We start from the raw sequence: 27,194 nt of genomic DNA on the forward strand, positions 1-27,194 counted from the left end.
TATTAACCTCAAAAACGTGGCAGTACTGTTCAAGAAATACATCTTGGTTCAAGTTGATGCCCTAATATCTGTTTCTTTTTTTTTCCCCTCCAGTGATAATACAGAGCACATCAGAGGGAAGCGACTGTCCTCTGTGAGTAACTTAAGGCATTTCTCAAAAGAAAACCATGTGAGTGGAGGAAAGAAAGGGAAGCTGTAAAGAGAAACTTGTTTTCTCATCACAGTTGAAGAAAAGCATTCCAAAAGCAAAGAAAGAGCCTATTAGATTGATATGATTGACCGGGGCACTGGTGGCTCTTATAAACTCTCTCCAGCCAAGTAATCAGTTCTTGTTGTCAGAGCTGATCTTCTCAACTATTATATTTTCTTTTAGATTTTAAAGGCTCCGCGAAATCCTCTTGATGATCTGGGAAATGGGAATGAATTGACGGAGGTAGGTCTATTAAGTCCTTTCTTGCTGATGCTCTTAACATCTTCAGTTTGCTCCTCAATTTGTCGCTGAATAAACTGTGTCACTAGAATAATGCAGGTGTAAAAACTCTTGTAATAACTGCTTAGGAGGATAATGTTTGGAGTACTAAATATTGTAAGAAATCCATCAAGTTTTTCTTCCATTTTTTTACTTCTATTTTACATCAGAATATTTCTTCTTTCAAGAAAAGAGGAATAAACAGAGATTAATAGGCATGACTTGCTCTTGCTGTAGTCCATTTGACTTGAAGTTTGATCCACCAGTGTACAGACTGGTATAGCCAGTAAGATGGTTTTACATCTGAAAAAAAAAAGCCAGCCTGCCAATTTATTTAAAGTAAAAGCTAAAAAAAAACCATTTTCTTCCAGAAATACATACAGAATATATTTCATGTTTATAGTGTCTGTTGTTTCTTAGAAATCGTAACTATAGGCCTGTTCAGTTTGGTTTTCTTTTTAAATGACATTTCTACCTAGGGTGTGTTCTATGGACTAATGTTCTAGTTGCATCATATATTTATATGATTTACCTGTTGCTGATTACAGAACTCGAAAACTCATTTTTAGCATATAAGGCTTTCAGAGAAAAAGCCTCTGATAATTTCTTTAGAATACAAAATATGAGCCTGAAATATTTATGCGCAACACATCTATTTCAAAACAGGGTTGCGTATGAAGAGTGGCTCACAGTCTTCATTTAAACTGTAATACCTGTTAACAATCATGGACAGTACCACTAATGAGCAATAGAAGACTATCACACACAGTAGTGTGATATCATTCATAACTGCTTGTGTTGCTGACATGATTTAAAAAAAGAAAAAAGTATTTTACAGGTTTTGTTAGTCATGTGCATATAACGGGTAGTGCTGGGGATGTTAATACTTTGTGTTTTCTTAAACAGGTGTTCCGCTGTCCTAACACTGAGCTATTTAGTTAGGGAAGCCTACTGCAGACAACTGCACAGCAGTGGTCTGATGAATTAGCTTTCCAGTATACGTGATACTGCATTGTTACATACCTTGTAACATTGCATTAGTATGATCATGTAGTCAGTGACACCATTTAAACATTTCTATAGGAAAATTGCGACTTTGATTCTTTCATGAATCCTTCCCTTTCTCCCATAAAGACAAACCATTATTACTGTATTCTTTTCAGTTCCTGTAACAGAAAACTAAAAAAAAAAAAATCCTGCAACTCTCTTGCTAAGCAACTACCTATATTTTCCCTAGTATGCCAGACAACATGCCAGACAAAGATCCTTATAACTGGTATTCTGCTTCTTGTGTTTGAAACCAGGCAGTTCTCACAAAGTGATCTTTAGCTCCTACTTCTGATGAGATGGGTGTCTTTATGTCAGGAGAAGTTGGAGAACTATAAAGTAGTTTAAGGATGTTGGTAAATATCTGTTGCACTTGTTGGGCTCATAGATTATTATTTTGAGGGGGGTGTGGTTTTTTGTTTGTTTTTGTGTTTCATGAAAAGCTATGCTTATTGTGGCTTATGGGATAAGAACAGTTCTCTGTATATCAAAGTGTTGTGTTCTTTATTGTCAGGATATCAATATAGAAAAACGTAGGAAAAACTCTCGCCGTGTCAGCTTTGCGAACACCATAACGTAAGTTTGATCTGAAGGATGCAGATCTACGCCCTTTATTTAAGCATAAAATGCAGCCTATAGGTAATAAACTGGTACCCCCTAAAATGCAGGCTGTGGGTAATAATCTGGTATCCCCTAAAATTGCTGCTTGCATACGTTCGTGAGTATTCAGTGAAGGTAAATTGTTGTTATATTGAGTTGACTTTGAGCCCTTGGAGAGCCATTATTCATTTTCTCTTGCTAGCTAGAAAAAAATGGTTCAGTGAATTTAATATAATTAGGAATTTCTGTTTCCCATTAAATTTTTTAGTGATTTCAATCTTAAGTACGATAATGGCATCTTCCCGCTGGGGATTATGGCTGGGTTCAGTAAGCTTCTGGCTTTTGATATCTCATTTCAGAACATACCATGTGGAAAATATTGAAATTAGGGCTGAGATTTTTTTTTTTTTTTACTTCAAAACAGATGGTCTTGTGTTTTTCAAAAACTGAGTTGTTTTGGTTTGTTTTGTTTTTTTCTTAGCTGCAGAGTCTTCCAGAGAGATCTTAAGAATAACACAGCAGAGAGAGAAAGTACAGGTAAAACTTCTTTCTTTTCTTCTGATAGGATTCGCAGACTATTAGCAACAAGATTTTAGCCTGAATTTAAGAAGTCAGGCCTGTCAGTCACAGGTAAGGAACAATATGGTCAGCTGTTTATTGTGGACTAGCTGAAAACCCATTAGTTACTGGTATTGTGGACCTTGTAGCTCAGAAAAGGAATTATTTTCTTTGACAAAATGCACCTAGAACAAAATCTGCCTTGGGAATTTAGATCAAAAGAAGCTGAGCAGAATATTATATTCACTCTGTCAAAGATTACCTAGGAAGAATCTGAAAAGCTACTGCATTTTCAAGTACTTTGCTTCTCTGGGTTTTTGCCATGATAAGAAGGCACATCAAAAGTGAGAACTTCAGAACATTCTTTTCTGCGCAGTTTACTCTTGTCTCTGAATGTTTTGATCATGCTTCTCACGTTGTAATGTCTAATTTTCTTACTATTTTTAGAGTGTGCAGCAGATACGAGGAATGATGTCCTGCTTAATCAGTAAGTTTGAAAAAATTCCCATGACCATAGAGTTCTGTCCTGCAAATGCATTTCTTCACATGACGTGCAGCCATCAAAATATTACTCCTCAAAGAAATGCAGCATACATATTTATTTAGATATAAAATTGCTCACTGCTTTTTGGTGAAAGAAGAGATACAGCAAAAAAAAGGATATAGCTGTGCTGGTCACTCAAAAAGATAGCAGTTTCTAAAAATTGAACAATTATGGCTTGAAACTGCTTCCTTCCAAAGCTGATTGCTTGGGAGTGTTTTCCAGGAAACACCTACCTGATTCCATATCTTGTAGACATAGTCTTCGATATTTATTACTATAACTTTTTCTGGCAGAGGTAGATAAAGTGTTTGTCTGGCCTCAAAGTTCTTGTCTAGATAAAACAAAATGATGGGGTTTTTAAACTTAAAATGACCTGGTAAGTAAAATAACAGATTTAGACAGTTTCTATGTGTGAAGGGAAATTTCTTACATTTAAAATGTATACCAAGGAAACAGCTTATGTACAACTGTAGTTAACTCATGCTTTTAAAGGTATCAACCCAATATAATAACATATATATGTGTGTGTATATATATATAAATAAAAATCAGTACTCTAGCTAAGGTTTCTTGCTCTTGAAAGAGCATTCAATAAAACAGTGGAGAGCGGAAGGCATTAAAAGTTAGATGGAAACCACACAAGCTGGTCATTGTATCTGGCTTTTGGTTTTACAGAGATATGATTTCAGGCTTTAGAAACACAGCTTCAGTTTCCCAAAGAGAAAGGAATAATTAAAAGTGGAAGGTCCGAGTTAAAAATAAAGAATTAATCTTTTTTCTTTTTTCTACTTGTCACTGAGGAATTAAAATGCCATCTGTATGTTGAACAATGGCTTGTGGCATGCTAAGATGAGAGAATCTCATGGGAAAATAAGACTGCCACTCAAATTAGAATATATTGAAGACATAAGTAGTGTCTGGTATCTGCTGCCCAGAGCTATGCAACAAATTCTCTGCCTTTTCAGTATATTGCTAAAGCCTTCTGTTTTTAAATCTTTTAATAAACTGTTTACCTAACCCACCTTTTGTAGAAATGAAGAACCTGAAGCTGTTCCGTGTGAGATCACTGGTGAGTTTGGAAATAGATTTAATAACAAAATGGCTATCCTTATTCAAAGCTATTGATTTTGTTTGAATAACTTTAACGTGCCTAGAACAATCTCCCTGTCTGAGATGACTATTGCATGATCGGGCTTTGTCCCATAAAGCTGTTTACAAGCATTGTATTGTAGAAGTATGAGTGGCTCTTCTGCATGCTGAAGGGAGTACTGACAATATTTTTCAGGATATATTTGGTTTTAATTGTACTTACTTACTCAGTGGTATTTGTAAAATGAGTGCATAGATCTTCAGCTCAGTGGATAAACTAATAAGAAAACAGTGCAACAAATGGAGTATTTCCTTTTCTTTCAACAGGGATGAACACTTTGCTTCATGCCCCTATCCAGGCATTGATGCAGCAGACTGAGGTATATGAAGGCTTTTATTTTTTTGGTGCTGAAAATATCAGTGTCCAAAATATATTTCAATAATTTGTGTAGTAAAGATGAAAAAGGTAACTCAATTGCCTAAAAAAGAAATCCTTGTATTCATATAAAATTCTTCTGAAAGCTAATCTTTTATATTTTTAAGTATTTTCCTAATCTGATAGGCATTATACTGCAGTATTGATAACTCTGGCTTCTAAAATTGCTTGCTAATTTTTCAGTACCTGAGCCAGTCCCTCCATTCTTTTCAATTCTTATCTAGGAATATGCAAAGGAGCTTATGTTTCAGATAGGTCTGGTTATGTATTTTTTCTCATGTATTACTCTCTGCTTGTGTATTTTTTTTCTTCTCTGGGTAGAATGGATATGCACAAATGTACTCTTTGTCCTGCTGTTAAAAAGCTTTAGATGAATTGCAATGATTAGCATGAAAAGGTAACTGAATTTCTTCAGCTGAATCAAATAATAACACACAAAATTCTTAGCTAAGACCTTCACAGGGGCAATTGCACAGAAATCCTGAACTGTCTTACACTTCAGTGATGATGTTATGGCACTGTGTTGTTAAACAAAGCAATTGTCAAAACAGTCTCCCTTACTGCAATGGCTTCTGACTTTTATGTTGAGTTTAAAGATATGGCTTAAAAACATATGTTAGCTCTTGTTAATGAATGTAAAAAACCAAACCAAACAAAAAAAAACCCCACAGTTAAAATCTAGTATGGATGAGAAGATGTATAACACGAGTCTATAAAGGTCAGATTGAAATTCTGTCTTTCCTTGTTTTGGGTAATGTATATGGTTGTGCTTCTTCTAGTATATTTTATTTCTTGCATTTATAAAATAGCATATGTAATTTGAAGTAAACATGAAGTTGTTCTTAATCAATGTATTCATTTTTTTGATACAATATAGTATTATATCTTGTTACTGGCCAATTTTTTCCTACAGCTTTAAAACTGTAAATCCACTCTATTAAAGAGACTAAAATCTCCCTAGTCAGTGGTGGAAAAGTCTTAGAACTTCCAACTTGGTGCTGCTGCTTTAGGACACATGCATGATAAGCTGGGCAAGGTTTTTACCTGCAGTTATGGGGGGAAAAAGAAAGGTGGAAACCACACTATAGAGATATAGAAAATACTGATCCATAAGACTCAGTAATTGTTCCATCCTTTCCAAGATATGTCTAGGTATGAAGTCTTTGCCCAACAGTAAAACTGAGACACATTTTTTCAAAAAAAGCCTTTTAAATATGATACACACTAATAATTAAGTTGTCATCCTTTCCTTGAATGTGTTACTGGTTATCGAGGAGGACTGAAATCAATAATTTTTTTTTCCCCAAAAAAAAAAAGATGTAAAAATAGAGAGATAGCCTTAGGACTGCATGAGTTGATTTTTGTTTTAAATACAAGAAACCATTGTATCATTTGCTTTAAGTATCAGTAACTGTAATTTCGTCCTCTTTTTTTTTTTTTTTTTTTTTTTAGTGGCATGATGCGGATAACGCCATTCAAAGAACAAACAGGCATAACACCACCCTCATCTTTTCAGATGAAAATGAAATGGATATGACAGCTAGTCACACTGCAGTGATTACACGTAACCTGAAAAACAATCAGGCTGACAAAACTGAGAAAATAGGTATCACATCATTTCTGGCTGGGTTAAACTCTAACAATGGAAAGGCAGAAATGAGCAAAGAATTTCATTTTTTCTCTGACCCTACAAACCCTTCGTGCCCATCTTTTGAACAGAAGGAAGATGCTACTACTGTAAAAAAAATAAATTTCAATGAATTTTTTATGAGCTTGAACTCAAACAAAAAGGCACTCAATCCTACTGAGGGACCTGAAAAAGAGAATGTTTTTTTTGTCCCTTCACAAGTCTCAGAAGACATGGCACGATCATCGGTGGGATTTGTATATTCCCATGAACCACTGGACACCTGCAATGTCACAAAAGTCTTGAAAGGGCAAGATGATGGAATGGAAATGACAAAATGCCAGGCATCTGATGTTAAAGCTATGTTTTCTGGTATTTGTAAAGCTCCACCAGAGCAACTACTGTGTGTGGATGTTACTGAGGCATTTGCAGATGATGGAATGGATATGACAACTAGTCACACTGCAAAAATGTATTTTCCCTTCTCCAGTGTCGGGAATCAAAGTCTAAACTTCAAAAAGGATTTCCCATCCACAGAGTTAGATAATTCTGTATTAAAGAGAGCATCTAATCAGCACTTAATTGTTGAGCAGGACCCTCAACTTTGTACAGACAAAAAAATAGTAAATGTTGAAGACAGACGAGATCCTACAGTGCTGCGAACTGTTAAACAAGAGGCCAGGACAATGTCTGCCATCCCAGGATCCATTTCTTCTGAGACTGTCTTCCGAGGTGATAAAACTGTTGTTTTTTCTAAATGTGATGACATGGAAATTACTGGGAATTATACAGATGTAATCTATAATGACAGCACTAAAGGAATGAACAGTTCACGTCATGAAACTTTTGAAAAGCCAGTTAATACAAACTCTTCACTAGCAGAAAACAGATGTCCAGCACAGGGTGATAGGGACATTACAAAGAGTCTAACATCTTTAGGTAATCGAGCTTCTGTGTCATATAAAAATAGTGCACTTGAACGATCTTCGGGCTCAGATGAACGAATCGAAAAAGTGACCCAAGATCATGGGACTGCTTCAGTGAATGTTGGTTTTGATTCGTGTACAAATTCATTGTCTACTGGTGTTTCTAAGAGTAGACTTCAGCACAGACTAGCAAACTCTGAACTTGTTTCTCTGCCAGGTGAGAAGACGGTAATATTCTCAGGAGAAGATATGGACTTGACTAAAACCAGTGTTGTCAAGGATGATGCAAAGAATGTTGAAAATGAATCTCCTGCCGGAATGTCCACCTCTGTCAACTGCAAACCTCATTTTCTTGATAACAGATCTACATCTCCCAATTTAAATGAACAGGAAGAAATGGAAATAACTAAATGCCATGCTGTTGTCATTGATGATCAAAGCAATGGGATAACTGCAGAAGCAAAACAAATGCATTGTAAAATAATTCGAAGAAAGAACCAGAACAAAAATGTCAGTGAAGGTGCAAATTCTTTAGATATGGACAAGGAAAATCTTCAGGCGATCAGTATCGATGGGAATATTAAAAGAAGCCAGGCTACAGAAATGAATACTAAAGATCTTGAGATGATAATGGTTGACAAGAAGCTTGGAAAAACAAACTTTCAGGCAAGCGGTCCAAGTTCCTGTGCAAAGAGCATGTGTTCATTACAAGAGCAAAAGAGAGAAGTCCCTGAGGATATTGTCACCTGTGCATTCGTGTCTTTGAAAAGTCAAAAAGGTGTTATATCTCAACCTTTGGGAAAAAATCTTCCAAATGCTTCAGTTTCCTGCACAAATGACAAAACGGGCAGGTTTTCAGATGATGAAAACATGGACATAACCAAAACTCATCCTGCTGCCTTTGATGTTGCTCCTATCAATACAGTACAAGAATATAAGAATAATCATAATCAAAACAATGTGATATCCAAGCAGCTGCAACACCAGACCTTCCAGTTTTCTGGTAGTTCTGGTGTAGATATCGCAAGTCAGACTGCAGCAATAGGATGTGGGGATTTGAAAATGAACACAAATAAGCAAACTGTTACTCCTTTGGCTCCAAATGGTTCATTTATTTCCAGTAATGAGCCTGCTCCCTCTGGAATGAAAGGAAATGGACAACTTGGAACAATATTAGGAATAAAAGCAGATTGCCAAAACTCAGACAAGCAAGAGAAAATCCATACTATGAAGGTAGTAAACAAGGTATTGTCAACTCCTGTAGATTCTGAGAGAGATTTTTCAATTGGTAAAACAGTTTCTTCAGAAGACGATTTTAAAAATCCTCACTCAGTTGATGGCCTGCACTTGAGGGGTGCTGAAGAACCGTTACTAGCCAATACCTCTGAACCACATAAGGGAAGTTCCCAATTGCCTTCGTTTTTAGAAAAGTCAGTTGTGTTTCCCTCTGGTGAAGACATGGACTTGACTGGAAGCTGTGCGGTAATGGTTCCTCATCACAACATCAACCCTGTTTTATCAGAAAGAAAAGTGGTACCTGGACACATTGTTCAAGATGAAAATAAAATAATGCCCTTAAAAAAAGGGGTCCTGATGACAGCAAATAGTCAGGAGCAGCCTGCGCACAATGTGTGCCCCTTGGTATGTGGCAAGAAAATGTTAACCATGACTGGTTTAAAACATTTGCCTTTTGCAAGTGAGAAAACGACTGTGTTTTCAGAAGATGCTGATATGGACATCACCAGAAGTCACACAGTTTCGGCAGACAAAATAATTTTGCCGTGTAAAAGTTCAAGTGAAGACATATCCTTAATTTCTGGAGATAAAACTTGTGTTTTTACCTACAATGATGACATGGAAATAAGTAGACTCGATACTATTGCAGCTGACAAATCTATGGAAAAGGCTGCATCTCAAGGAATGCTTAACACTGCTAAAAGAACTGGAAGGAAAAGCTTGAAGGGAACAACAGGGGAAAAGACTGTTTTATTTTCACTGAACAGTGAGAATAATGACATGGAGATCACAGAGAGCCATACGGCTGCAATAGGCCATGAAATTGTCTTGCAAAATGAGGTAGGGCTTCATTCTGTCTCTTCAGCTCATCCTGTTAAAACTGTTATGTTCACAAGTAGCCAGGCTGACATGGACATTACCAAGTCTTGCTCTGCTGATAAAATTACTGTAAAAGTTGTATGTGATGATAAACTGAACTTGGATAAGGAGGTTGGACAGCAAGCACTTTCAAATAGCGAAGCTACTATGTTTGCTGTGGATGATATGGAAATCACTAAAACCCATAATGTCGCTTTGGAAGAAAATTCTCTGCAAGGTAGGCAACGCAATCAGTCTGCTCCATTAACTTCCACAATTATGTTTACGAGTTACCAGGCTGACATGGAAATGACCGAGCCTTACTCTGTTGATGAAAGTATTGAAAGAGTCTTATGTGAGGATAGGTTAAACCTGGCTAAGCAGGTTGGACAGGAGGCTGCTTCAGATAGCAAAACCGTCATTTTTACTTTGGCTGAGGATATGGAGATCACTAAAACTTATACAGCTGTATTAAGTGGTGAAATTGATGTACAGGACAGAGAGTCCATTCCAGCCATTTCTGCAGTTCCTGCTGATAAAACCATTGGGTTTACCCACAACCAAGATGATATGGAAATAACTGCATCTCATACTATTGCTGTTAATAACAATAATAATGGATTTGAGAACCGAGAAGTGTCACATAAAAGCACTTGGCAACCAGACTTGCATAGTGCATTGTTGTCGTCTTGCAGAGATGAAATTGATTCCTCGCATAAAAAAGACCTGAATGAATTTCATGCAAAATCTAAGGATAAGCCCAGCATTCCCTCTTCTGCTTCATCAGCCTCAGCATTTCCTAGTGAGAAAGGAGCTGTCAAAGTCCACAGTGGCACAACACCAGATTCCGTTTATTCTGTCTCGCTTCCAGAAGAGGCTATGGATGTGCGGGCACCACAGGATCTTGACCTTCCGACAGATAATTCTGCCCCTGTAAACAGTCAGCAGGATCTCATACAGCCGGAAAAACTGAAATCAAAGAGAGTCTCTTTCAAGCTTCCAAGTAATGGGCCCATGGATTGCAGTGAAGAAAGTGGCGATTTGGTATCCTGTGTTTCACTTCCCATCCAGCAACCAGATTCTTTGACGGGTTCTCCAGATGCACGTAGTACTCGGAGAAACCAAGTATTGAAAGATGATGCATCTAGACATGAAGTTTTAGCTACAGATTTAGGCTTGGCTGGAGCAAGCCTTGTTCCAGCTTCTAATAAGGAATCAAAGGAAAATGAGGGGCTGTCAGCTGAAGGGGAGACACCTCCAAAAGACTTACAAATAAACTCTGAACAAACTAAGCAACTTTTGGTCAGTGACAGTCCAAGAGATCAAATAGATCCCACTCTTGCACCTGAATTTTCAGGTATTTTAAATGTTTGTTCAAAACTGAAAAACATTAGAAGGAAATCTGCAGTTCTCTCTGTTTCTGAAACTGCTTTTTCTGACCAGTTGCCCAAATCATCAACTCGGCCAGAGGATATGAGGTTAGGAAAAAATACTGTAAATGAACTAAATAATTTATTTTATACCAAAGAGCAGGAGAACATATGTCTTGAATCTGGAGCTGCTCCCATAGATGCAAATTTAGGCATGGCACTTAAAGGTAAATATCAAGGAATAAACGTCCCTCTAGGTATCTTCCAGCCTAAATTACCAAACAGAAGAAATCCTTCTGTTTCTAGTGTACAAGACGTAAATGCAAAATCTTTAGACAAAGGAGAAGCACCAGTTTCAGAAGTAAGCGTAAATGCTGGTGAAACCCCAGGTAATAAGAAGTCTAGTAGGCAGAACTTCAGCCCTTCTCAGTTTATAGCAGAAGAATTTCTTCCTGTCTGCCTAGAAGAAATGGATTCAAATGAATCTGTAAGCTCTGAACTCGTGGAAAATGCTTGCAATGAGATAAGCAAAAAACAAATCTCCCACAATGAAAAGAATCAATTTGAAGAGACAAAAACTTGCAACAACTCAAAAAGAGCTTTGGAACAACATGAGGAGGATCTTCAAAGTCCAAAGAAGCTCAAGGGGGATGAAAACTTGGATGGTGAGGCCTCCCAAGACTTGCAGGTGAGCCTAATCACTCACTATAAGGATACAGTGAACACTTAACAGGACTTCTGTTTAAATTTTGGGGTGTAAGCAGATCTATTGGTAGGTTTTCTTGTTTCTGTTAACCACCAGTTTGCTGTCATTTTGCTATGTTGTCCCCTATATTTTCATTGTTTTGCCAAAATTGAAGAATCAGGTTGATGCGTGCAACTTTCCTGAACCATGCAAAACAGTCAGAATAGGGGATATGTCAATTTTAAATAATTCTCTCCATAGTATCCTTTTAATCCTCTCTTGACTAAATACTCTTAGTCCTCTGAATTAAACTATTTGCTAGTTGTTGCTAAGGTACAGCGATAGAGTAAGGCCTAAAGCAATTATTGAAAATCCTAACATGGATGTTTAGTTTAAATTAGCTTTTTTATAGACAGCACAAATTGCAACTGAATCAAGAAAATCTGTGCAAATACGGAACATTAATCTGACCTTAAAAATAAGTTTGTACATCATCAGTAGAAACTTTCTATTCCAAAAGCTGGAAGGGTGTGCTGTGGTGGCTACTGCTTTGATTGAGAAATTAATGAAGGATTTTGCAGCTTTACTTTCTATATGTCATCATAGGAGATGGCTTAACTAGCCATATGCTGGTTTGTCATGCTGATTAGATGTAAAATATGCCAATACTAAAAATGAAACAATTCTGAATGTCAAGAAACAGCTACAATAAACTACTGATTGACTTATTCTTGTATTGTTTCATATAACTCTTAATTTTTTTTTAAACTTGCTAATATTAGGTTACTTTTGGTGCTGTGTCTCAAAGCCAAGTAGAAGTTCATGAAGGTGAAGATCCTCCAAATCTGTCGGCTAAAAGCCCTGATTGTACTCATGCCAGCACCAGCAGCTCTCTGGATTCTGTTAAGGCTGACACAGAATTAACAAGTAAGACTTCCTTTGTGGTAATGGTTTCAAACCTTGTGTTCTTTACGCTTAACCAAGGAAGAGCCCCACCCGTAGTATATATTTCATTTGGGAGAGGCCTTGAATGCCTGTGTCACAGATTCCCACCCAGCCAGTCAAGATGCTTTTACATTCTGGCTAAGAGTTCAAGCCGTTCAAGGAAAAATGAGATCGGAAGAAAAAGGAGCAGAATTTAAGCACAGCTTTGTTTTCAAGGGCAAGTTGGGCTGATGAGGCAGTTTAGTTACCTTAGCACAGAGCAAAGGCCCAGCTCAAACACAGCGGGCCCAAAGATGATTTTAAGCTGGTTCCATGCAGAATGAGTCTGCATGTCTCAGCGCTGCGCTCTTGGGAAAAGACTCCTCAGAGTGCTCTAAGCAGATTCAGCCCCCAGGTTTAATTAGCTCTTGCTAATTAGCTGATACCTAACAATGAGGCAGAAATCTGCCAATCATCTGATAAGTGATATCTTGCCTTACAAAACCAATTCCAATTCTGGCCTCTTGCAATCATGAAAGCATATGCCTTATCCAGTAGAAGTTGGGCTCTTTCCTTTGAATGAGAAACTAGCCCTTGTTGGCTCAGAACTTGAATGCCACATTTTTACCTTGAAAGCTGCTGGCAGCTCAGATGCTCTTTGGTCTCTGTCTACATAGGACCCCCTCTGTGAATTGGTTGGAGTTTTATTACTTTTTAGTATGTTACATATGACTTTCCTCCCACAGAAAAGTGAACTCTGTCATTTCATTACCGCTCTGACACAGATTTTATTTTACATTAGATTCTTAATCTAGTCCTCCTTATTTGTCCTGAGTAGTTGTTTCCTCAGCTACTTCATTCAGCACTGGAAACATAAATAAAGGTCAACCTCTATGTTAAAATTGCTTTTTTTCTAGAACTAATGAGCTTAGGTTCATATTTCCGTAAGAATATTATTAACCCCAGCAATATCCCCCCCCCTTTTTTTTTTTTGGCTAGTTCAGCGAAGCAGTCAGATGGAGTCTCTGCTTCTCACAGATAGCATTTGCGAAGATATCTTACGGGAGGTATGTAAATAGCTGAAAGAAGCTAACTTCTTGTCCTAACAGGAAAAATAATTGTGTGCATATATGCAAGTAAGCGTTCTTACTTGAAAAACTTACTTATCTGTACATTTTTCCTAATCTTTTCAGAAATTTCAGAATGGTGTTATCACAGTTGGGGAGTTTTTTACACTTCTTCAAGTCCATCTTCCGATTCAGAAGCCCCGGCTTAGCCATCTTCCAGCTAGTGTGAGTATCTGTCCTTTGATATGCATGATATAATTGACTTTAAATTATATTCCTTTGTCTTTCTTTTTTTTTTTTAAAGTTTATCAACTAACCAGTCTGTATTAAAGGCCTTTAAATCAGTTAAGCCAGAAGTTAGTTCCAGCTTGGCAAGTGTGTTAGACACTGCATGCTTCCTTTTGTCTCTTTGCTTGTTCATCTCTGATAAGTCTGATGCTTTTTTTCCTTCAGAACTGAAAAATAGAATAGTTTTCAGTCTGTTCACAAAATACCATATTTTCAGGCTTATCTGTTCTTGGATAAATAGCTAATTCTTGCTTTTTAAACTTGTTTCAAGGACGATAAGTTTGAAGGTAAGAATTAGAAGCTCAGTCTAACCTTTTCACGTCATCTTCTTACTATGTCCACCATCCACTGAAATCAGAATCCTGAAATGCTACTCTGCACTCCTACTAGCTGTTCTACTTTCTTCTTTAGAAGTGCTTCACCATGACATTAGTACTCTTTATTTCTTCCCCTGAAGTCTGTTCTGCCTGAACCCAGTTTCAGTATCCTCATCCTGAAAGGTTTCTGCTGAATTCTTGCAGACATGGGAACAACGGTTTTTTGCATGCAGACAAGGGCCACTCATTGGCAGTAACTTGATGCTGAACAAGACAGTAATCTTACCTCGCAAGCATCCTGAGAACAGGGCCTTGTCATTTGTTTTCAGTAAAGGCACCTTATTTTCATATAAGCTTTCTTCTGACTAGTGTTTCAGACTTGGTTATTTGTACACATTTGTGTAGCCAACTGAATTTCTAACTGGGTGCTGGGGCTGGTCTCTGTTACCTGTCTGGATTTCGCAAATAATCTTTATAAGGAATGGTACTTACGTAATGAAGTAGTGTGAATGAGCTGCTTATGAGCTGCTTAGTTTTCTGTACGTAAGTATTACAGTGACATGGAAAAGTTTCAAGTTTCATAAACAGAGAAAATTTGTTTGTAAGATTACAATGTTTAGTATTTATTTAATAAAGTATATGGGGATTTAGTTCAAATACTTCCATTCCCTGCTGCTTACTACAGTTTCTACTGTCACAGTGAACAATGCACTGGGGCAGTGGAACAGCCATCCTGGAAAGTGGAAAACCTTAGCAGTGTCTGTATAATTTTGACACTTGGTTTGGGAGTTTCTTCTATGCCAGTACTTATTCTAGAGTGCTGGAGAACTTTTCAGTAGGATGCTTAATGTTAAATAAGTTCTAATGAGATTTGATCTTCCTTCTTTCAAATGGGTAGCAGGACACCTGTTTTGGTAGGAATTTTTAATATGTTTTTACGATAATAAGGGCAAGAGTGAAGTAGTTACTATGTATGAAAAGGAGTGGTCAAGATCATATTCTTCAAATGGAAAGTGGTATTTTTGTGAAAATTCTTCATTTCTGAAATTCATTCTAGTACTTCAGATTAGTTGAAAACTGGCTCCTGTAGAACCAAGTCTTATTGCAGTAAGATGTCACGTTGTCAGGGCAAATATGTCAGTAGAATATTCACATTAGAAATTTAGATATCTTCTTGGAAATAAGGACTGCAATTGTGGACCTTGTTTTGTTAGTTTGCAGAAAGCCAGTGCACACAGCTGGTTTTATATGTTTGTGGGGCACATGTGGTGTTCTGCCTTTCTTCACTGCCTCACTACTGACTGAATAAAATTCCTGTGTGTCAACTTAGCAAGAGTGAGTAAAAAAATCTGTCAGTTCTTTAAAACTGTTATGATAAAGGAATGAAAACTGATTAAAAAGAATCGCAGCTAAATTAATAATTTGTATTGATTAAATGTCTTCCTTTATGACTTTTAAATCTCTTCTGTTTTTATTTAAAATGCTGTACTGTCTTAGTTACAGTTTAGTTTACACTTTCAGTTTGCAAATTTATTCATACTGAGCTGTCTCTAAATATTCATCAGGCTTACAAAACTCTGACACCATTCATTAGTGACTGATCTCTGATAAAAAACAAACCCCACTCCCATCCCCCAAAAGCCCCTGAAAGCTTTCTTTGAAGGGATGGAATTAATGTCAATTATTTATGTGCTTCAATATGTAGGTAGCTTGCTGAAATAGCCCCATTGTATTTATTTGATGTGCCTAAGACTTGTTAAAAAATTGGAAGCTTCGATTCTGAATCAAGCATAGCTATCTTGTTTTATTCTAGAGCACTCTTGTTACCTGGATAATGTACGCATGTTTTTCAAGTCTTCATCTAAAAGGAAGTTAACTTTCAATTTTTTTTTTTGGAGCTCTAGTGATGAGGCATATGTCCCAAAAGGAACTCCATGCTCAAACGTGAGGAAACCTGGGGCATAAAAGTGGAATGAGCTATCCAAGGTTATATGACTAACTTGTCTCAGAATGCAATAGGACAAGTCCAGAATGAAAACAATTGTTTAAGTATGTCAGGCTGCCTCCATTAGGGTTTTTGGTTTTTTTTCTCTGCTCTGCAAAAATGATTCCGGGCCTTTTGCTGGTTTCTGTACGTGAATTGATTGGAAGTTACTGGTTCTGAAAAATATGCATTTTTTTCTTCACAATTTTTCCCTCTGTTTTTCCCCAGTGTGCAGTCAGTGCACCACCTACTCCAGAAGACCTCCTTTACAGCCAGTATGTTTATCGCCCCAAGCTGCGTATTTATGAAGAAGATTGCCAGGCCCTTGCTCAGAAGATAGATGAGTAAGTGTTTTTTCAGTCACAGAGTATGTTAGTAATTTTATTTTTTCAGCTCTGGTTGCATGCAAAGTGGCCTGAAGAAAGTTAATACATTACATATGGGAAAAATAAAAAACGATCATTTACCTACTTTATGCTGGTAGCCAGTTTATTACAGATTTAGACGGTATAGGGCTAACTCTTGGGAAGGAGTTGTGGTTATGGAGATAATTAAAGTTTTATTTTCCTCAAGTAATTTATCTTTTACTAACAGAGTGTTTCAGCTGCACATCAGAAGAGTTAGAGTAAAACTTTTAAAATTGTATCAAAAATGATCAAACATAGAAAGCAGAATCATAACAGGTTACAACCCGTTGTTTGTTCCAATCTTCCAATGTTTATTAGGTTGAAATATCGTCATCATTATTTATTTTCTTATCTGAAGGACACTTCTGGTCTGATTCATTACGCTTTTTACAATCTATGTGCAAAATCAAGTTTTATGGTAAAACTCAAAATCAGTAGAAAGATTTTTCACAGCCTCATTAGCACCACTTCCTATTTCTTTGGCTCTGTAGCTCTCCACCTTCTGTTCAGACCTGCCCTCAACAAAAAGACTGGAGGAAATGAACTTTGTATTATGTGCTAGAGTTTAACAAACATGGCCCCCATTTAATCAAGGCTTTAGAGGGTCTCTCCAAGATGTAAGACCCAACTAAACAAAAATATTTACATTTCCATGTTTTAATTCAAAAAGAGGAATGAGTTGTATAAATACCAATGTGCTGCTTTATGTGCTCGGCGCAGTTGCAACAAGGCTTTGTTTCAACTTTTTTTTCCACATTTCAGGTTAAAACCGTATGTAGATGTCCTGGATCAACCCCTGGTGAATGTGAATAAGAGTTTGTGGGAAGTAATGAGAACCTGCTCTGATGAAGAGGTAATACTGCATGAAGAGATAATGTTGTTTCTTACATAATGAAGAAGTAAGGTTAATTTATGTATTCAAATAAAATAAGAACCAGAATGGTCACAGAATAACAGTAGGCAAGTAGGTGATACAAGGCAAAATATTTTCTGAACGGAGAACTGCTATGAGAACTTCCAATATGTCAGAAGAATGCATATTAAAGGGAACGTGTTGCTATAAAACAGAAAACCTTGATAATTCAAGTTGATAATTCAGGTTAGTTGAGGGCAGGAAAGAGGAAAGAAATTTTAGATGGGCCTAAGCAAACAGTGCAATTCTGGAAAGAAAAAATGAACTCCTCTTACTGTAGAGACTCTGTTGCTTCACTGGTGGGGCAAAATTGTCCATTAACTTAAATGTTTATTTCATTCAGAAAGACATGTGATGTTGCAAGACATATAATGAACAGAAAATATGTTTCATTACACAAAAATAAAACTGCATTTGGAGTGCAACAATGGTGTCACATGCCAAAACAACAGATGAGGCCAGAGGGTATTTAAAGGAGAACGCTAATGATAATGGGGACAAAAAAGCATGCCAAAGACATTTGCATTTACAACCCAGAAGCATTATAAAAGTATCCCAGCCAGAATTGAGAAGGTAGATCAAGAGATTCTGTTTTCCGTGGTTCTAATGCCAAGAATAAGGATCTATTAAATGAAAATAAAGAGTCAAAATTGATAAAAGACAGTATTTTTCATAGTTCACCATTAGATTGATATAGGATATCACTGCGGCTAGGTTATTAACTAGATTCAGGAAGAATTATACTTATGAACAATGAAAGCATCTAGAACCCTTAGCTAAGATTGTTAAGCAAATCTCTACACTCTGCAATTAGAATTGGAATGATACCACCTAGTGGAAATAGGCAGATGGCAAACATTGTAGAAAAAAGCTTTTTGTACACTTCTCTGCAGCTTCTGGATTGACAGCTGTCAGAGAAAACATTGAACTGCATGATCCGTAGCTATGTTCTGTTAAAACAGGTTTTAAGTTCACTTCTTGTGCTGGACTTCCGTGAGCATTTCAGTTAGCCTCCTTAACCATAATGGGGCAAGTGTTCTAAATACATGTCTCAAACAACTGGGATGAGAGACTTCTAATGTTCTTAATGAAGGTGCTCTGGTTTTTGGTAAAAGCATCTCTTTAGTTATTTGTGTGGCTCCCAATTTGAGTAAAGATCTTGTTGGATCTTTGCAAAGAAAATCAGTTACTTTAGTAGACAACTGTACTTGAATTAACAGGGATTGTCCAGTCTTAAATTTGATTTAATTTGCAGGTGTCCTGTAATACTGCTACTAGAGAAATGGGGTACTGGGAGGAGCAGAGAAGGGAGAATGAGTCTAAAGGGTTGACTGAACAACCATTTGTTGCACATTCCCATTCACTTTCTCTTCTTTTCTCTGTATTTTCCATTCGTTGCAGCTGAAGAACTTTGGAGCAGAATTGAACAAAATGAAATCCTATTTCACCCAGGAGAGTAAAATCTTGGCTCACAATGAGAAAGTGACATTGTACAGCAAATTGCTGCAGAGCGCGCAGGTAATGTGCCACAAGGCTGCAGAGGTTTAGCTTTAAAAAAAGGAACTTCTACCATATTTGTCTGTCTTTGACTGTCAAGTTTAGGAGCCTAATTATTGTCTGTAAGTGTGCATTCTCTTGAAAGTTTCCTTCTTATTAAACGTACTTCCCTTCTATTTATATGCAAATGTAAAACATACTGGAACAGTGACTTTCTTGCACTTACACTGTAGGAACCTTCTGCCTAAGGGTTTTGGCAATTAAAGTAACAGAGTGAAAAATGGGAGTATTAAAGGAAATGCCATGAGAAATTAGCTCTTTACACTGGAGTAATGTCAGTATTAGTAACTGACAAGGAAATGCAGAAGTAATGCATTGTGATAGGTACCAGAAATTTGTATGTGTTAAAAGCTCTAGGAATTTATTTATTTCCATGTTTTATCTCATCCCTTCATAAGAAGGATACATTGTTCAGTATCTAGTACTTTCTTACATATGGCTAATGCCTTGATGTTTGTGAGTCTGCCTCTTTGTTCTAATGATAGATTATATCAGCTTCTTTAATTAGTTTCTTAGCAAGCAAAGATCCATGTGGTGGTCCCAGGAGACAATTCAGCTTTTTAAAAAATGTCACTGACTTGAGTGCAATTTTCCCATCTTAGGAACAATACGGAAAGCTACAGTCAAGGATAGAAAAGATGGATGAATTGCTTACGGAGGCAGAGAGCTGTCTTGTTGCTCTGGAAGCAGGTATGCGTTTCCAAACCGGTGACCGATATGCTGATTTCTCTATTTTTCTGCAGAGCTGCTGTTTAAATGGTCAGTTCAAGATTCTGTGTTTGGTGGTTGCTTGGAATTTTACAATTCCTTTGTTACCAGTATTTGTTAGGCCTAAGCGCCTTCATTTGTGTCTGCAAACTCGTCTTGTGGAAATCACTTACACATCATATGAAGACTAGGAGTATATCTGCGCTGAAATACACAATTATAATTGTAGCCTATGAATATGTAACCAAGCTGGCTAAATCTGCTAGCGATACCAGTACAGCTGCTGGCAGCACGCAGTTCAAAATGGCTGCAAAACCTGCCAGCGATCCTGCAGGTAGGCAAGACTAAGCTTTGCACTCCACTTTGTACTGTTTTCAGCATCATAGCTGGATGGTTTAAAACTTGTTCAGCTGTGTTCACACAAGCTGCAGTCAGTACTTGGCATTGCTGCATAACGATGCTCTGTGTATTTTCACGTCTTCCAATTGGATTTTCTTCCAATACCTTAAGTAGAAAACAAATTGCATAGTGGCAGCTTGCAACAATGCAATAAAAGGAGTTTTCCTTGTTATCTGTTACTTTTTGAGGTTTTTTGGTAGATACCCTTCCGGCTTTTTGTACATTTTTCTTAGTTAGCTTTGAAATATTAAGATTTATAGAACCCACAGGCAAATAAAATGGAATCTAAGTGTTGAATCTGGGAGTTCTGCAGAGACCTGATACTTCTTTCCTATAGATTCTGACTGGGAAGAACGGGAAGCAGACTGCAGTGATGAAATGGCGGGAGGGAAAACCCTAGAGGAAGGTAATGGTACCAGCTGAATGGCACTTGTTTTGTTTTTTAAATTCTGGAGAGGGTGATACTCAACCCCCACCCCAATATATTAATTCTGATATGGATGCAAACACTACTGCTTTCCTGCATTGGATATAGCTAATTACACAGATGTTAAAGTACAGAAAGGACTGGTTTACCCCTGGAAAAATAGAACTTGGTACAGTGTGACTTGAAGAGTGTGTGCTGGCTATCATATTCAGCACTTCAATTGTTCAATAATTACTAGCCTTTGTTGACCATATATCTGCATCCAGGTAAGAGTAACGGCCATTGAGTTGAGCTCTTTCGTATTGTTAAGAACAGTGACTGCAGAGCAAGTTAGGGCTGTCTTTGCTGCTGTTTCCTCTCATAGCTTTTTTCCCTTTCTCTTAGAATTGGAAAGCCTCAAAGCCCAAGAAGAGCAACTTCAAAGGTAAGATGTCAAAGAGGATCTAAAGACTTTAAATAACATGTGCACATTCAGGTTTTAGAGGGTTGGTGTTTTTGTAACCAGTGTGGTTACATCTCATGTGGTTGGTTTACCTTTGCAGAGAACTGTCAGATCTGGAGACTGAGAATGAGCAAATGCTTGCTCAGATGAACCAGCTAAAGGAAGAAGAAAAAAGCTGTCTGGAACTCCTGGAGACATACGAGTAAGGAAAAGACCTTCAGGTTTTATTTTTAGCAGCTTGTTCTGGGGCCTCATATTCATATATAAATAGTTTTGGTTTTGGTTTTTCTTGTTGTTTGATTTGGGAAATCTTTGGATGCCCATCTCCTCGCAGCCTAGGATAAGCAATAAAGCCTCGGTGAACTTCCATGTGTGATGCACTGTTTTTCTGTTAACAACTTTGCAGAGATACTCTACGTTTAGTCTTTCTATATCCAACGCTCCTCCAATTCCAAAATGAACAGTTATGTAAAATGAATAATATGATGCTTTCGTTCCCAACAGATTCTTACATTCTGTTGGAAAGTGAAAATTTTGTTGGTGTATTATGTGGTAATAGCTGCAAGTGCACTTAATTCTCTGATCTTTGTCCTTCAGATAATTGTTTTGGTTGGTTTGTTGAAACGTAGGGTGATGGTGTTTTTTCCCTCCCCTTTTTAGCTTCACTGAGTGGGAGATTACTGAATGGAGTGAACAGCAGGCTGTCTTTAATTTTCTTTATGATTCTATTGAACTCACCGTTGTGTTTGGGCCCCCAATAGGTAAGTCGCAAAATTGGTAGGTTTCAGTTTTATGAATTTGAAAGGTTAAATAGTTACATAATAGAAACGTAAAGTTTCTATATTTGTGAAGATCTGCTAAAAGGAATTAGAAAACATACTACAGCAGTAGCATGTAAGCTGAGAGAGGTGGCTTTGAATATGTTTATCAGTGCTTTCTATGAAAATTCAGAAAAGTATGTAATGAATGGCTGTTTCTGAAGAGAAAGAGCTGTAACTCCAGAACTAAGTATGGAAAATAACTACTGTTTTTCCTTTCCTTCTCAGATGGTGATGTTTTCGGTGAAGATCCTTCCAGAAAGATAGTTAGCCTGAACTTTGAATCAATCTTGGATGGTAAGATTTTTTCAAATAGCTTGAAAGTAGCTGCCCTGATAAACCACAAATTTACAGATGTCTTCCCAAAAACAGGTTATCTGCTAATGCATTACTATATGGCTTTTAAAAGATTTCTGGCAATGTGTTTTTCTTGTGTTACAGAGGAAGAAGCTCCATCCTCCTCATGTTTAGTCCATAGACTCATTTTCCAGTTTATTGAAAGTCAGGGATGCTGGCAGGAAAAGTGTCCCACACTATACTACTTGCCCCAGGTAATGTTCCGGGAAAGCCTGTAAGACTCTGGAGAAACATTAAATCTTTTCTGTCACAGAGAATAGGGCTGATACTGAGAAAAAAAAGCATCTTAATGAATGCTTCATCAATGCAAATAAAAATCTGCTTCATGAATATTCTGAGGTGCGAGGGGAAGTACCTGTCCCTGAAGGCAAGAGTCCTAAAAGCTGTGGTTTCTTCCTTGTTTGCTACATTAATGTCTGCCTGTCTTAGTGATTTCTTAAAATCCTTTTTTTTCTGCTAGTAGAAATTAAAGAATTGAGCTGAATGCCATTCTGCTTCCTAATTAAAGTTTAAATTGCCAAGGCAAACTTGGTGTTCCTGCATATCTGTGTACCCCTGTTGACAAAGCTGAAGGGAGAAACTTAGGGCAAAGAATATATATATTTGTTGTTATGCTTGACCAATTTCATTTTCACATCCAAACTGAGATAGCAGTTAAACTACTTTTTTTTTCCTATACTTTCTAGGATTAACTGTGTTTTCAAGTGTCACATAGTTTACCAGCCTGAGTGCCAATGCCAATGGTTTCGGCTGGGATAGGGTTAAATTTCTTCCTAGTGCTGTGTTTTGGATTTAGTATGAGGAGAATGTTGATAACGCACTGATGTTTTCAGTTGTTGCTAAGTGCCCTCCTAGTCCAAGGACAGCTCCCGTGCCTACTGACTGAGCTAGGTACACAAGATGGGAGGGAACATAATCAGGACAGCCAGCCCAGCTGGCCAATGGGGTATTCCATACCATGTGACGTCATGCTCAGTATATGAATGGTAGGCGTGATCCAGGAAGTAGCGATCGCTACTTGGTTATCGGTCAGCGCGGGTGGTGAGCAATTGCATTGTGCATCACTCATTTTGTATATTCTATCATTATTATTATTATTATTCTCCCTTTTCTGGTCTATTAAACTGTCTTTATCTCAACCCACGAGTTTTTCTCACTCTTACCCTTCCGATTCTCTCCCCGTCCCACTGGGGGGGTGGGGGGAGTGAGCGAGCGGCTGCGTGGTATTTGGCTGCCTGCCGGGTTAAACCACGACAGATTGCTTTTCCGATTGTCCACTTAGGTTCTTCATGATGTCTCTTTGGTGGTGAGTCGCTGCAAGATCTTAGGAGGGGAGATTGAATTTCTGGAGAGATGGGGTGGAAAATTTAATCTTCTGAAGACAGATATCAGTGACACAAAGTGAGTAACTTCAGATGGAGTTTACACCAGTCCTTCAGAGAGTGTCTCTATATAATCAGGAACAAAACACTGAAATACTTTCAATTTGGTTTTGTTGAAACCGAGATTTTATGCCACTATTTTTAACAACAATCTGATTTATTTTAATATAATTGCACTGTAATATTCAAATGCATGGAAATTAAGCTGTTCTTGGATTCAGCCACTTCCTTACTATCATATAACCTCTCCTTCCTTGCTGCTTTCTTGTTTGACTTGACTCTCTCACTTAAAACTTTAGGCCAGAGTGTAGCAATGCAAAGGAAACAGAGCCGAGAGTTTACCTGTATCTTAGTGCTTTGTTTCTTTTAATCTTCTATTTGCTTCAGCCAAGCAGAATCAGTCATTGAAGGATGAATGCACTTAAACTGAAGTTTATTTTCTTTAATTTTCGTTTGCTCATACTACTTCCCAATTTTGTGGCATGTCCCAGTGGAACAACATAAATACTACTTCACTTTATCCTTCTATTGTTGATGTATATCCTTAACTAAGATGTGCCCAGTTAATCTTGCTCATGCCTTGATGCTGTTCCCATAGGTTATTCTAATTTTGTAGTACCCTTTGCAAGAGTGGTGTTCTACTACATGCCATAAAAGCTATATTTAGTTAAGTCAACAAAACAGATGCAAGGGCAGTCTGTGCTCAGGAAGTTGCAAATTGTGGGAGATTTACCTGGAAAAGACCTGTATTATGCTTGTTCTAGTTTACGCTATCCCAAAGCATCTGCTTCCTGGGCATTATGTCCTTGGTGATGGTCTTACCCGTATTTACAACCAAATTCAACTCTGGCCTTCCTGCACGTTGTCATAGGCAAGAATACTGTGCTAGATGGAAATTTGGCCTGATTTAAATAGAGTTGGATTCATGAAACAATCTTAGAATTATGGAATTGAGGGTAAATCAGTCCTACTTAAAACTTCGGAAAAGCTACCTAGGAATATTTTATGTTAACCTAGAAAACATATTTTTGATTACTACTTTATATTCTCCCATAATTTTTGAAAAGTTCTGTGAATTATGTGTATGTATTAACTTTTTCTGTGAGGAAAGTTGGGGTTTTGTATTCTAACTCAGTGTTAAAACGTTGATAGTATTAGAGAAGAAAGGTTCTTTTAACCTTATTTATGAAGTTACTGTTAGTCTATGCTGGAACTCTTTAGAAGTTATTGAGCTTGTTGAATCAAGTACATCACTTGTTTTCACTTCTGGAACCTAATTCAAAGGTGGTAGCACTACATTTGAATATTTTGTATTGATCTTTTTGTTTGTGTTTGTTTCGCGTACAGAGTGAAGCTTTTGTTCTCCGCTTCCACAGCTTTTGCAAAGTTTGAGTTGACCCTGTCTCTATCTGCCAGCTACCCATCTGTTCCACTGCCTTTTACTGTCCAAAAAAAAACTGGGAATATTGGGTGAGTTGAACAGAAAGAACCACTCCATATGACTTAAGTTTCAAAGCTAGGGGTGGGGAATTAAATGTTCCGTATCCTCTCAAACACGTGTGATAATTTTATCTTTCACAGGGAGGAGGAAATTTCTGCTGTTCTGTCCAATGTACCAGTTGGTGACCACTATCTGCGGAGAATAGTCAGCTTGATTCATCAAAATTTGCTCCAGGATCCCAGATGATGCACTAGATCTGCATGCAGGACTGAAGAAGTCAGACTGGATATTCTTTGATTTTAGTCTTGTAAGAATTCAAGCAGTCTCTCACCAGAATAGGAGTGCTGTTAGCTACTCAGCTCTTTAGTAATCTTGTCTAATAATTGGTTGATATCCAGGATGCTTGGTGTAGGCCAAAAGTTTTTATAAAAGCAGAGGTCTCTAAAGAGGAGGAGGAAGAATTTCTTATGTCTTTTATTAAATCCAGTCTGCCTTTTATCTTCTTTCAGTCCCCGGTGGTCTTGGCCTCCTTGTATATATAGTCTTCCCTAGTACGGATATTCTTCTGATATAGCATGTTAATTCTGTTCTGGGTTGATTTACAGAGCTCTTGTATAAAAACAATGATGAGTATTTTCTAAATTAACATGACTGGAATTTACTTTCACTATCACTACTTCACTTCTTCGTAGCATTTTAACATATCACATCACACTTGATTTTTATCAGTTTCCTGGAACCCCTCCCAAAACACAGAAACTATAGTCCTGCTGCTGATTAACCAAATAACCTGTAACAACTAATCAGGTGGCCAAAGTCAGAAGTATTTTTGTCATGAAGACTAAAGATCCCTGTGCTTGACCATAGACTTTGCGGTGCAACAGACTCAAAGCCATCAGGTTCCATCTGTGTGATGCCCTCCAGCTAGAAGTTTGTTCTGATACTCAGTGTCTTTGTCCAGTACAATCTGTCTCTTGGTTCTGGTACATTGAGTTTGTAAAACGTTAGAATTTTAGTGAGGAGACTGAGCTATTTAAATTTAGGAGGTATCTGTAATATCACTGGTGCAGTCTAGATTGCTTTTGTATATATTTTGTATATTACCTACGTTGAGCTGTTGGAACTAATCTAACCCCGATTGAGTTTATCGTGTAGAAGTGCCTACCATTTCTCAACGTCCATTCTGTAGGCAGATGCAAATTTTTGTATCCCTGTAAAATATGTTGCATTTAAAAATGTTTTCATGTGTTTAAGTGTTTATATATTTTTGTCTTTTTACAAATTTTCCTTCTATTTGCAAGGTGGAAGTTCATTAAACATTTGAATTATTGCTCTTCCTTCTTCAAGTTCTGATTATTGGCTGCTCTATTTAAACTCGTGACTGAAAATTTGCCTATTATTATTAAAGTAACTTTGTTAGCTGTTTGGGAGGACTGTTCTTAATATGAACTTGTATTTTTTTTTTCTTGCGTTTCCTAGTGTTAGCTTTCTATGGCCTGGCTTTTGCAGAAGAATTTTTTTTTTTTCCTAATTTAGAAAATAGTGCCTAAATTGCAAATGACTTGGGTATTACACCTGGAATTACTTTTAAATTTCCTCAGGTCGTTGTATCAGCATTATTAACCAGTAGAGGGTGCTGCAGCAGCACTTCACGAGCATTATTCAGCTTGGGCTTTTTTATTTGTCTGGTTTGGTTTTCTTTCAGCGTATTTACAAGCTAAAGAATCCGATAACTGTGAAGACTGAAGAGTAGACTTTTGGTAGAGTTTATTATATTGCTCTGGAAATTGAATCAAAGTAGCAGAGGAAACAAAGCAAAACAAAGCCATGCATTTGCAGTACAAAAAGGGGACTAGGCAGAAATTAAGCAGTTCCAGTTTTGTATTTAATTTATATTTGTACTTGACACTCTTATTTAAACTCCTCCCAGGGCATTAGGACTTAAAGATCATGACATCTGTCATCTATAGGACTTGATGTATTACTGTTAAAATCTTCATAAAGATAATATATTTACAAAAACTATTCTTTTTCAAGCCAAATTTTGTTGAGAATGCCATTAGTAAAGCTTTTCACACACAGTGCTTATTGTAACCATTGCTCAATCATAAAGCTGGATATATAACACTAGAGAACTCATTTCCACTGCGATTCAGTAAAGCTGCTTAGATCTCAAGTTATGGCTGTACCACTTTTAAGGATGGGGGAAAAGGTAAGGGAGAAGAAATTAATTACATTTCAAGAATTAATTTACTTTTCTAGGAAAAAAAGTCTATAGATGATGATTCTTATTTCATATTTGGTAATATAATACTAGC

The 27,194-nt window shown here is 37.2% G+C and overlaps 1 protein-coding gene across 3 annotated transcripts in view; it reads left to right on the forward strand.

Moving 5' to 3' along the window:
• KNL1 (kinetochore scaffold 1) overlaps positions 1-26,213 on the forward strand; it is a 30,388-nt gene extending 4,175 nt beyond the window's left edge. For all 3 annotated transcript variants that reach the window (XM_075163657.1, XM_075163658.1, XM_075163656.1), the window contains exons 3-26: positions 94-133; positions 374-433; positions 2,031-2,092; positions 2,598-2,653; positions 3,122-3,161; positions 4,250-4,287; positions 4,635-4,687; positions 6,196-11,448; positions 12,228-12,372; positions 13,369-13,436; positions 13,563-13,661; positions 16,254-16,369; positions 17,195-17,285; positions 18,747-18,863; positions 19,505-19,592; positions 20,347-20,415; positions 20,821-20,860; positions 20,979-21,080; positions 21,539-21,639; positions 21,925-21,993; positions 22,138-22,247; positions 23,336-23,454; positions 24,783-24,905; positions 25,017-26,213. In XM_075163657.1, the coding sequence (XP_075019758.1) occupies positions 94-133; positions 374-433; positions 2,031-2,092; positions 2,598-2,653; positions 3,122-3,161; positions 4,250-4,287; positions 4,635-4,687; positions 6,196-11,448; positions 12,228-12,372; positions 13,369-13,436; positions 13,563-13,661; positions 16,254-16,369; positions 17,195-17,285; positions 18,747-18,863; positions 19,505-19,592; positions 20,347-20,415; positions 20,821-20,860; positions 20,979-21,080; positions 21,539-21,639; positions 21,925-21,993; positions 22,138-22,247; positions 23,336-23,454; positions 24,783-24,905; positions 25,017-25,122 (7,165 nt within the window). In that variant the 3' untranslated portion in view covers positions 25,123-26,213. The remainder of the gene's footprint in view (positions 1-93; positions 134-373; positions 434-2,030; positions 2,093-2,597; positions 2,654-3,121; positions 3,162-4,249; positions 4,288-4,634; positions 4,688-6,195; positions 11,449-12,227; positions 12,373-13,368; positions 13,437-13,562; positions 13,662-16,253; positions 16,370-17,194; positions 17,286-18,746; positions 18,864-19,504; positions 19,593-20,346; positions 20,416-20,820; positions 20,861-20,978; positions 21,081-21,538; positions 21,640-21,924; positions 21,994-22,137; positions 22,248-23,335; positions 23,455-24,782; positions 24,906-25,016) is intronic.
• Positions 26,214-27,194: the final 981 nt, after the last annotated feature.

The sequence above is a fragment of the Calonectris borealis genome, chromosome 14, assembly GCF_964195595.1.
Source record: "Calonectris borealis chromosome 14, bCalBor7.hap1.2, whole genome shotgun sequence".
In the NCBI taxonomy this organism is placed as follows: domain Eukaryota; kingdom Metazoa; phylum Chordata; class Aves; order Procellariiformes; family Procellariidae; genus Calonectris; species Calonectris borealis.